Source organism: Diachasma alloeum, unplaced genomic scaffold (genome assembly GCF_001412515.2).
Source record: "Diachasma alloeum isolate Michigan unplaced genomic scaffold, Dall2.0 Dall_scaffold_00176, whole genome shotgun sequence".
NCBI classification, from domain to species: domain Eukaryota; kingdom Metazoa; phylum Arthropoda; class Insecta; order Hymenoptera; family Braconidae; genus Diachasma; species Diachasma alloeum.
In genome coordinates, this window is record NW_021680342.1 from 5,974,007 (window position 1) to 5,986,203 (window position 12,197).

Consider the following 12,197-nt stretch of genomic DNA (forward strand, 5'->3'; position numbering starts at 1 on the left):
GGGGGGGGGGGGGGAGGAGGGTTACTAAAGCATTTGAGGGAGTGAGATAGAGGGATACATTCGCCGCGTACATTGCGGACTATCGACCAGTGATAGAGCGCTTGCGCGTAAGGCCAGTCTAGTTGTACCGTTTTCGCCCTCTTGTTACCCTCTAGCAAGCGCCTTACCGGCGACACGTCGCGACGTTCCCAGCACCCAGTGGTTACGACGAGCAGTGCTTGCCACGTATACGGTTGAAGCACAACCCCCAAAGTACTATTTCATTATTTCACATTAATGATTAATCGTAAACTAACAAAAATTGAATAGATCAATCGAATGACTGACTAATTTACACAGGTTGAAAGACTGTGAGGATCGCTAGAGTCGGATAGATAATAAGGACTCCGTATCGCAGTAAGCCGGGTATTGTGAGTGACATTGAAAGAGTGAAACGCCATTACAATAGAAAATTTATCAAAATAATGAAGTGAATTGTTAGTCGAGCCTAAACGTAATTGACGACTTGATTAAATAGGAGAAAATAGAGTCCATAAATCAGAGAGTGTACACAAGAAGGTGCGTTGAGTGGAGATCACTCCATACTGTGTCTTTTTCATCCGGAATTTTAAGGAATAAATAGTGGGGTGAGAGGGCTTAACGAGGGTAGGCAATCAGCAATTGGCCCTAAGGCCTGACGTGCAACCACGTAACCGGCGTCCGTCGGCCCAAAGGCCGTGTTACTACTGTTCCACTGCCCCACACATTAAACTCGGCCTCATGATTGGTTCATTCTGGAACCTGTGCCGTGCGTGCCCTTCAATGCCGATTGATAAGGTGAGAATTCATCATTTTATTTGTAATTTGATTAAACATCGTGTGAATAGCTCAATCCCATGGATTGTTTCGGAGGAGTCAACTCTACTGCAGTGATTCACCGGGGCTCCCCGAAAGGTCAAATGACCTTTCAAGGCCCCAAGAGGAAAAATTCCGACGAGTTATCGAAAGAATTCTTCAACCGTTTCACTCGACTTCCCTGAACCATGTGGAATTCTTCCTGGGAAGTGGGTGCGGCTCAGCCATTTTTCCGTACTTCTCATTCGCCACTTCACCGAACGAAGTGTACGAAGGAGCAAATGCCGAAGGGCTACAGTTCCGTAGGGGTTACGTCACTCCAACCTCATACCTCACTTTTTTCCTCTTTTCCCTCTTCTCACTCCCCCACTACTCAACATTTACATCCGCAATTTGGTGGGTAGAACTCCCCGGGTCATTGCGTCATTTCAAACTTGAAACTGAAACCAAGGGGAAGAGATATAGATTTCACACCGCAAGAGATGCCACCAAATGAATTTCCGCAGGATGAATATCCACTCAGCATCCGTTTGATGGAATTTTATATTAAATTACGAGTGATGAGTTTTGATTGCTTTTCACCTGGCGTTATATATCCCGTCGTGGTATTTTCCGGGAGGTAGGCTAACCCTAAGTGTGGAATAATTGAGGCGAAAGGTAGTAAGTGATAAGATGTGGTTTTAGAGGAGGGGATGAAATATGAAGAGGGTCGGCGAGGTAGAGTGGAGAGACTGCGGTTAATTTTTGTCATAGCACGTAAATTTCGTTGAGTAAATTGGCGTGCTAGCCGGTTGCCAGGCCGGTATGTGCCGCATTAGCGCATGCTCTATCACTCCCCTTCGTCTTCACCGACCCCTTTCCACACGAGGGCTTTACAAACACCACGACACTGTCATGGATAGGAAGCCGACTGCGCTCATAGGTGCCGGAGCCATCAACCTTTACACATTTTGCCACCACTTTATCAAACATCAGGTCTCGCGCATTAGGCGGCGAGGTTGCCTGGATCGTTGTGGTCTTGTGATGTACGTTTTGAATTTACCCCGGGTATTGCACGGCATTGCGCCACTATTTCGTGTCTTATCGGAAAAGGCTGATGGAGGTAGAGGTTTGGGGGGAGGTGCATTTGACTCTCTCGGCTAGTCGACTATTGGATTTGGTTTACGATCAACTGACTCCAATGTGCGGGCTCCCTCCGTCTGACGATGATGTATATACCCTCGGCTTACTGATTTGTATGGGTACACTGTAACCCTCCCCCCCCCCCCGTGGAATAAAGAGAGATAGGATATTATGTCATCCGGAGGGGGGAGGCGGGGTGAGGCTGGACTGAACAGATGGCTCAGCAATTTTTATTGCTTATCGATCTTGTTATCTATCGTGAGATTCACGAGACGTGCATTGCTTCATATCTTGGAGTTCGCTAAGAAAACTGAACAGAGTTTTCATATTTTTATGGGGGTTTTACAATTTTGGAGCTGTTATCAAGAGAAAGTGATGGATTCATTTCCGTACTCGTGAGGTATCTGATATTTCTGAAATTGTAGGAGGAATATACTGGTAAGGGAAGTCTGGAATGATCAGTTGCAATATCGGAAAGTTGAATGCTCCGGAAGTTAAGACTTCGGAACGGGTTGGAGTGCACCGATTACCCTAGGTATGGTAATATTTCCCCTTGTCAAGCATTCCATAAGCCAATGTAGTAATTACCAAGTGACATAGTAAGAATTATTATGGAGCCCGTGTAAAAATCTCTCTGCTCAATCCCCGCTTGCTATACATTCTAGCCGTGGCTGAGCGGTCGATTCGAGCGCGTGAGCGGAGGTTCAGCCGCATCTCCGCTTCAATTTCTACACGAGAGGATCAATTCAGTAGCGAAGCGGTAAACCGGGTTAAGTCGATTTTGACTATTGGCCAGTTTTTGACGAATATCTGGGAATCTAAAAGAGATAGAAAAATTTTTGTCATGACCTTTTTTGTAGAGTCAACTGAGGGTTATAAAAAAGGTAATGAGCGAAATTTTGCTATCTCTCTTAGATTCCGAGATATTTGTCAAAAAATGGCCAAAAGTCAAAATCGACTTAACCCGGTTTACCGCTTCGCTACTGAATTGAATAGTATATTTCTAACCTAGGGAGGGAAAATAAAGGATCCTCAGCCCTCAGTGCAATTATCAGCCGAGCCGAAGGCGAGGTTGGTAAGCACGCGGCTGAGGGTCCTTTATTTTACTTCCCGTAGTTAGAACGCGATTTTCCGTCTCGGCGTAGGCGCAAAGTCAGAGTTCCCTCCCGCCAAGCGGGAGGGAAATGTAACTTTGCGCCCGCCGGGACGGAAAATTCTTTTACTATATCGTCATAGTATTCTTTCCTACGCGGTCATGCTCATTTTTACTCTTTTATTCACTCCGTGCGCGTGCGCACACACACACACACATATATGAGTCATAAAATAGGGCCTAGTTACCTCCTGCTCACTCTAGGATTTTATATTGTCACGTGACTATGATTTGTTCTCCGAAGCTGGTTACCATAAATGCACGGAGGGAAATGTTCAGTAAAAATTACGGAACTCACAATTCGCTCACCAATTACGGAATCGACCCCGAAAATTTAAGTGACGGTATCGTAATTTTTCTCAGGAGATTCAGATAAAAATTACGAAACGCTCTGGAAAAATTCCGTGACAGTTCCGTAAAATTTTCTACAATCACATTTCACTTTGCAATTACGGAAAAGATACGTAATTTTTATTGAATATTTCTCTCCGTATGAATTTAACCTAGCGCTGTAACAATTTCCCAAATATTTAAATAAATATACCGCCTGAACAGTTGTGTTATTTCCAATATCAGGAGGTACAGGAGGTAATGAGGACCTTCATTCTTAGAAGGAGACCCTCATTCCTGGAAATTGAGCTCACTCCTAGTGGGCTACTTTGGTCTTTTGTGGGGTTCTCACCAGTTGCATCCCCGTCGCAAACCCTGGGTAACGCCAAGTGCTGGTGAGGCTCGATATGAAAATATGCTTCACCTCACGTTGAACTTATAGGAACACCTTACATATGAAATTTTTTAATTTGCTTTTTGAAGCCAAGCGCCGGATGGGAACTCCTGTTCATCCACATGAGCACCCATACAAATAAATGTGGCTTGAAATGTGGTGTCTCAAAGAGGTTAAATTCATTTATGGTAACCAGGTTCCGAGAACAAATAATAGTCATCGTTTTCGGCGTACAGCTAACTACGTTCCGTAGCTAGGTGTGGACAAAGGTTTGATTTCAAATTCGTAGATCCCTGAATCTCTGAAGCCCTAAAGCGCTCTAGATTGCGCAATATTCGCCAGATCGGAATCGCTTCAATATGCTAAAATTCTCTCGTCATTCCACTGAATTTCGAGAGGCTCATAAACGAGTTGGAATGGGCAAATTGCCTGGAATTTCTTATGGCTCTTCGATCTTATTACGTATTTTAAGATTCACAGCATGTCGGTCGCTTCATCAGGGTTTTGAGGGAGGCAATCGATGGAATTTCCATCTGTTTATGAATTTCTCTGCGAGGAATTCCTCGATTTCTTCAAGTTATTAACATGGAGTAATGAGAGTTCATTTCGATGTTCATGAAACACTTGATAGTTTCGGAAGCACCTCAAGAACGCACAGTTATGAAAAGTTTTAACCAGCTGTATTACCGGAAGGTCGGTTGGCTTACCTCGGAAATTATTATAAAATGAAAAAAAAAATCAAGTTCCCAAATAACTTACCTTTACGGTAAGGTCGTGATAATACTGTAGGGACGAGAAGAAAAGGGGTGGATTTATCTGTTTAAGGGTACTCGTATATACCACGCCGGCCGCAAGGAGCCGGCGTGTTGATGCCCCTTTCATTATGCCTTTTTTCCTGTCAGATCCAGTATTCCTTTTTCAATTCTTTGTTCATGATCATGCTAATTACAAAAAGCAATGGAACTGATGGAAATAATATCCCAATTTATTAGCTTCTGAAACAATGATAACACATGACGACCTTAAAGATAAATTCCCATGAGATTTTCATATATGTTGTTACTGACAAATAGTCATGCCGTCGAGACTACACGATAAATTTTTTGGATAGATCATCACTATCTGAAAAAACATCAAAAGTTTTGGAACCGTTGCAATCTCGAAAGACATTGAGTTGGTGCATCTCGTCACGATTTTTTGAGCAGTTATTTTGCCTAGGTCTCGACTTGTTCGATTTTTTCTGTTTTTTATATTAATTGCCAATTGTGAACAAATTGTGATTTTTCAGTGACGAAATTTCTTGAAATCCCGGAGAAACTATCACATTGAGAAAAAAAAATTCTAATATCTGAAACATATTTTCTTGAGACAAGTAATTTTTCTTCAACTGTTTAATTCTTCCAGGCATCTCAGCTGACGTGGCCCGAGAAAAGTCTCATGCTTTAACATATTCTTGTTCTCAAGTATGATTTTGTCGTAAATGAACTCAAATCGCGTATAAGAACCGTCCATCTTCAACTATTTATTGTTTTCATGATTTTTTTGTTATGCAGTTGCAATATTTCGATATGTAATACATTCATGATATGATGCGCAACGATAGTGTTAAATGAGAATTCATTCGAGTTCCGTGAACCGCAAGCATTCTGACATTTAAACCATTGAAAATAATTTACTTCTCTCAAGTAAATATAGTCTACACATCAGAAAATTTTTCTCTCAGTGCACTTGATGAAAATTTTCACGTAGTGTACTGGACGTTTCAGCCAAAACATTCTCACGAGTGTACTATTTCACTACAGAAATGATTCCCCTACGATTTCGAGGTTTCAGAATAATTTTAAAGGTGCCCGAGGCGCCGAAGATTTCCATCGCTCATGATAATTTCTCACACCACAGCAAAATTTTCCCGAACATTTAAATAATTTTCGTATTAATCTAATCTTCTCCACTGTCCAATGATTCTCATCAGTCACAAATGGAGCTTTCTCATCGTACAAACGGCAATAAGTCCCGCAGTAAGTGGAACGTGCCGAGCTGGAGAAGGTGCAATCGTTGCGCTTGGCCGCGTGGTTCAATGGTTTCTGTAGTCTCGTATCCGTTAGTATCTATGGAGGACAGGCTAGACACCAGGTAGACCACGGTATGCATTGCGTCAGTAGACGCGCAGTCGTTGTTAGTACGTCGGCATGCGTTTGACAATGATAGGGGAATAAAAGAGAAAATCGTAGGAACGTACAAGTGAATTGTTTGAATTTGCCCATCAGATGGAAAAAATCAACTAGAGGGGAATACACTTTTAGTGGTGGTAATCACTTGCGAAACGGAAATTCAGTGTAGTCTAGTGGTGTACTTAATAGGTGAATTAAGGGCTCCGTGGTCTCTCGGGCTTATTCCGCTACGGTCGTTGCAGCTCACTATGCGGCGTCTACAGTGCCAACAGGTTTTTCATATTTCTCTTATTTGTGACCACTAACATTTTTATATTGCTTGGAAATCGCTACCGATAGACAGCGAATCACATATTATTACTTTGAGTAAATTGGAGAAATGATAAAAATATGCCAATCTTACGACGAGATAAGCCTTTAAGGTACTTCCTCAGTGAGTTATACTTGGTGAAAATTTCGCAATGAACTGAAGACCTAACATTTGGATCATATGTTGTTGAGGACATGTAAAAACGACTCCCAAAATTTGAAGTATTTTTTCCACGCGAATTTTTGAGATATACATCGTCAAACATTCAATTTTTGTCTTTTTTAAGTTTTTGTCGATGGATATCTCAAAAATTCGCGTGGATAAAATACTTTAAATTTTGGGAATCGTTTTCACATGTGCTCAACACCATATGATCCAAATTTTAGGTCGTCAGTTCATTGCGAAATTTTCACAAAGTATAACTCACTGAGGAAGTACGTTAATGGGTATCTTCAAGTCCTACGAGAATTGTGGACTTTTCATAAGGTGTTTTTTTTTTAGAAAGAGTTCGTATTTCACGGACTACAAAAATAATTGTTATGAAATTCTCTCCATCTCTCTCTGATTCCGAGATATACTGTTTGAAAAATAATCAATTTTACCGATAGTTTGATAGCAATTTTTAGGAAACCGACATTGAGTTCGATTTACTAAGAAATAATCATGGATTTTGTAATATGAAGGAAACGTCGCAGCGCGTCGTTTTTCGTTAATTACCGTTGATTTCACTAATAGAATGATTCATTTATTCCAAACGAGATTCGTAAACGATCAAGTTTTAGAAAATTAAAGACTTGAAGAACTAAAATGATTCCAAAAAATCTGAAATTTTATCAGATTATAGGTATCAATGAGAACTAACTCTGTGCTCAATTTCCGCCCAATCGATCCTGTCATTTTTGATAAACCACTATTCGTTTCTAAATCATTTTTTGCAAATATCTCAAAAGTTACTCAACTGATTTCATTTTTTTTTTTCAAAATATTCATCTTGATGTCTTCTATCTTAATCAATTAAAATTTGCAGATCTATCCACACAAAGTTGCCGAGATATTTCCATTTTTCGGTTTTTCTTCAATTTAATGTAATATTTAATTTAACGTAATTTCGGAAATTAATCGAGGGCCGCAGTGGCGTCCCGTCGCCAAGAGCGGGTACGCTACTGGCAGGGTTGGGCGTGTAAATTAGTACGTTGGTAAATTAGACCGTTCTTTACCGATGTAATTTACGTAAATTACCTAGACGGGTTTTTTACATTTTTTACATTACTTCGCAAAGCTTGCAATTTTCGGTTACTAGAATGCTTTATTTTATTCCGACTGACAAAAACGCATAAATATTGTAAAAAATAGTATATTATGTCCCGAGGACAGATAAACCGTGAATTTTATTTTTAACTTCACTTTGTTCGGTTACAACGCGGATCTCAGTAGTTCGGGTATAAAATATTATTTTGTCCCTAGGACTGTAAACCCGCGATTCTAACATCGATTCCCTCGGTTAAATCGCGGTTTCCGGGCCCAGAGACATGAAATATTGTACGTCATACGGCGAGAAAATAATGTTATGACTCCTGTCATTAAAATCCTCGCTTTTGGCTCGGATTATAAAGCCACATTCGTCAGAAAATACTTTCATCGCCTGGTGACATAATGTACTATTACATTCCGTGATTCGATTTACGGCATTTTAAGAAACTCAAACACACGAGCCTCATACCTCATAAAGAGTAAATTTCACGAAGGTCAAACGTTGCAAAAGGCCAAAGTCACCTCCATTGTGAGAAAGTCAATCTCATTATTTATTGAGCTTTATTGGATTCTCGACTTTATTATTTGGAGCCCCGGAAAAGAATTTTGTGACCCGAGGCGAAGCTGAGAGCTACCAATCACACGAGCTGACATTTTTTGAGAGTTATGTTACGTTCAGCGAGTGGCCGAACTGTGCCTTGTTCATTTACTTTTCGTTTACTCGTAAACGAAAAAGCACTTTTCGGCACGAGGTGAACGTGGCAGCAGTGTCAAAAATATGTTTTCATCACGCTGTGACGAAAAGTGAAATTTTCGGCACGCTCCGCGTGTCTAAAAGTCCAATTTCCGTCACATTGTGATGAAAAATATTGTTCGTAACTCGTGAAAAAATGTTTTTTAGCTCGTGGGACTTTAGTATATTTCGTCACGAGTGCAAAAACACTTTTTTGCACTCGTTACGAAATATACTATTTCCCTACCATTTCTGCCGTCCAATAATCCACTGACCTCATAAAGTAAAAATTCATTGCATATTTTTTACTCACCATACAGCGAGTAATCTTATTTAAAGTCGCAGTTTATAAATTCACAATCGATTAAACTTGCTGGTGCTGTGAGAATGGGTCCAGCACCAGCGTATCATCATTTACCTCTTTTCATTGAGCATCCCACTCAGCTGGTGTTATTTCACTATTGTTCATATGCAAAAGTCGTTTCACATTGTTTCATTTACACTAGTTTTCTCTTTGTGAATGGCCCAATAAACTTTCATTCACACCTTTGGGAAAGTTTAGAAGACATCTCCCCCTCAGCAGATCTCCATTTGTTGGTTAAACTGGGAACAAACTCAGGGGATATATCATATAAATAGGAAACGACAAGCCCGGAGTTTGCATTTTTATTCATCATATTTGATTTAATTTCATTTTCTTCAACTTTTGCAAACAGCCTACGATAACCTTCTATAAAAAATTGTTTATAACCATCCGCTTTGAACCTCTCTTTTTCATTTTACTCCTTTAGCCAGTGAATTTCCACCATAATTCATTTAATTCTTCCTGATAAAGTTCTTCAGGCAATTTTCCCCTTTCTGCGTTTCATCTTCGTTGATTCGGAGAAGACCAACTTTATACCTCTGAAGTAAATTCGAATAGGGTAACTCTTCTTCTCGTCGATTCTCGTCGATATTCCATCAGACATCGACTGAAAGAGTTGTGCAATGCTGAGTGCACCAGGATAAGAGCAAATATTTGGTGGGTGACCTCGATGAGTCTACAAATATTTTCGGTATCACAAATAGAAAGTAGAAAAATATGAGAGTGAGGGACACACAATTTAAAAGGTTTTCTTTATGTTTATGAAACTGTGATTGACAACTTAGTGAATTAGTGATGTACAGTAATTAAAAGCGACTTTTCCTACGGGAATATTGAAAACAGATGAAGTGCTTTTATATTCTAGTAGAAATATCCATTATAATGATGATCATTCCTATTGGTATTCAATCGACTGCAATCGAAGTAATCATAAATTTTCTAGTTATTGTTGACAGTTCAAGAAAATCGAATTCTTTCATAACTTCAAATGATATACACACAAAAAAAACTAAACGTAATTTACGCTTAACGTTAATATGATGTCTGGCGGCTTTTCTCCGTCATGAAAAACAGAATTTGGGCTTTAAAAAAGTTTACGGTCAAACTAAAAACGTAAATTACGCCTAAAGAGAGCGTATTTTACGATTTTTTATGCGTAATTTGCGAAAAAAAACATTGTTTTGCGCTTGAAATTGCTTTTTTTCACATTAAGTCATGCGTCATTTCAAATCAGTTTTTGTATATAGTATTAGTCACGTAATATAATGAGTTGAATGGATTTCTTTTCACAATGAGTCGTCTCGCCATATTTTGAAATTAACAGAGATTGTTGTATGCAAAGCTAAAAATTCTAGATAGGCTCGAACCCCTGCTTGTTTTTCTCCTGAATATAATTTAACGTCGCCCTTCCGATAATTACTACGAAATTGTCCATGAAGCTTCATTTTTTTTCCAACTATTCCGATTCATCTGTCCAACCTTTTGAACCCAATTTTTTGTATTAATCCACAATATGAAAAATCCCTCTGAAACAATCAGGAAAATTCGAACAACACGTTGAAGTCCGATAATCGAATATTCCAAGTAATTGGAGGTAATAATCCCTCAATGAATAGTTATGAAGTCTTTAATAAAATATTTGACAAGAGGGGAATGTCGAGATGAAGATTTTCATGGATATTATCGATGCTATCGGAGTCTTCGATAATCTCCCGGAGGCTCGGATTCATCGAACTTTACATCATAGGCAAATACCTGTCCGTATCTTGATGTATCGAAATGGTATCCCACATTGCATCGTACTCCTTATATTCGGGAATACGAAATCCCATCAGATATTTTATCACATTCAGTGCCCGTTGAAGCCCAAAGAAATTTGAACATTCAATAGAATTTCAGGAGAATCAAAAATGATGAGAAATTGTAGAAGAACTTTTTCTCAGACGAGAGATATTTCTCCTTGAGCGGGAAATTTCGGCTCAAACAGTGTCGGCAAATTGAACATATTCAGAGAATGAAAGTAACCGGAAACAGGATGGATCACAGGAAGAATGGATGGATCATCGACATTGTCTCATCTCCAAGAATTTTTTGAAGAGATTGGCACCATCTGCACTCGATTCAACTTTATCCAGTTCAATGCGAAGTTCCTGACAACTCTCCTCTTTCAATCCATCGATCTGTATATTTTTTGTTTCAGAAAATCCAGCCGGGTGGCTAGGTAGTACCTGTTAGCCATTACCAATGCACTTCATTGTTCGACATTGAATGGACCATCAATTCTGCCGCGGTAACCACCGCAGAGTACATGAGAATAAAATGAGACGCGTGTTGCTTGCATTGTTGGCACTATCGTGACAATAACGTGGCCTCGAGCTCCTTGACGATTCTCATTTTTGTACTGGGGAGGTTTTGCTTCCGAATGGCACGAACCCACAATCGGCAACAGACAAGATTTTGAACGAAATACCGAAAAATGGAAATATCTCGGAAACTTTGTATGAAAGGGAATGCATATTTTGACTGATTGAAATAGAAGACATCAAGACAAATATTTTGAAAAAAAATTAAAATCGGTTGAGTAGTTTTTGAGTGATTTGCGAAAAACGATTTAGAAACAAATGGCGATTTCCCCAAAACGGCTGGATCAATTGGATTGAAATTGTGCACAGAGTTAGTTCTCATTAATACCTATCCGACAAAATTTCAGATTTTTTGGAATTATTTTAGCCCTTTGATTATTCAATTTTCTACAAGTTGACCACCAGGTGGATACCCTCACATACACACAAAGTCGTCAAACTTCGTGTTTTTACATTGCAGACCATTCTACATTATTTCCAATCAAAATTAGAGAATCTAAAAGAGATCGATTTTAATGCATCACTGTTAGAAAATTACTCTTGAAATTTCAAGTGAAAAAGCTTGAAATTTTTAACAACGACAAAGTTCCATGAAATTTCTTTTGAATTCTTCATTGACGAATCAATTAATTTCTTGAATATTCAAATAAGTCTCGATTTTCAATTCCATACGGCACTGGAAAACCTTGAAAATTTTGAAAATTCAGGCAATAACTTCTCTGAATTTTCAATCTATTGAAAATTGAATTGTATGTGATGTTCAATTTTCACGATGACTTTGGAAATTCAAGGTTTCATTGAAAAATCAATAATTCTTCAACATGAAAAACCCAATTTTCTTGAATTTTCAAGATGCATGAGAAATTTAGTGAACGTTTTCATTTGAAATTGAATTCAAACTCACAACATTGAAAATTCAGATGATATTGTGACTGAAATTTCAAGAAATTTCTAACAGTGTTCCATTCGGAAACAAAAAATAATCATTGTGGATCTCTCTCTTGTGTTTCAGCAGCTCCATTCAGAGTACAGGAGCACCTACACATGGCACGAGTACACAGGACCCCATCAAGAGCACACGGTTGTACGGCGAGCGCCCCAGGCCCAGCCGACTTCCAGTAAGTTCGTTCTGAGACCTCTTCTTTATATCCTACCTTTGATTTCTTTCCTTC

General features: G+C 39.3%; 1 protein-coding gene across 1 annotated transcript in view; it reads left to right on the forward strand.

The window, feature by feature from the left end:
- Positions 1-12,197, forward strand: part of LOC107035613 — a 60,842-nt gene that overhangs the window by 8,037 nt on the left and 40,608 nt on the right. The window contains exon 2 of the mRNA XM_015253106.1: positions 12,041-12,143. Coding sequence (XP_015108592.1) covers positions 12,041-12,143 — 103 coding nt within the window. The remainder of the gene's footprint in view (positions 1-12,040; positions 12,144-12,197) is intronic.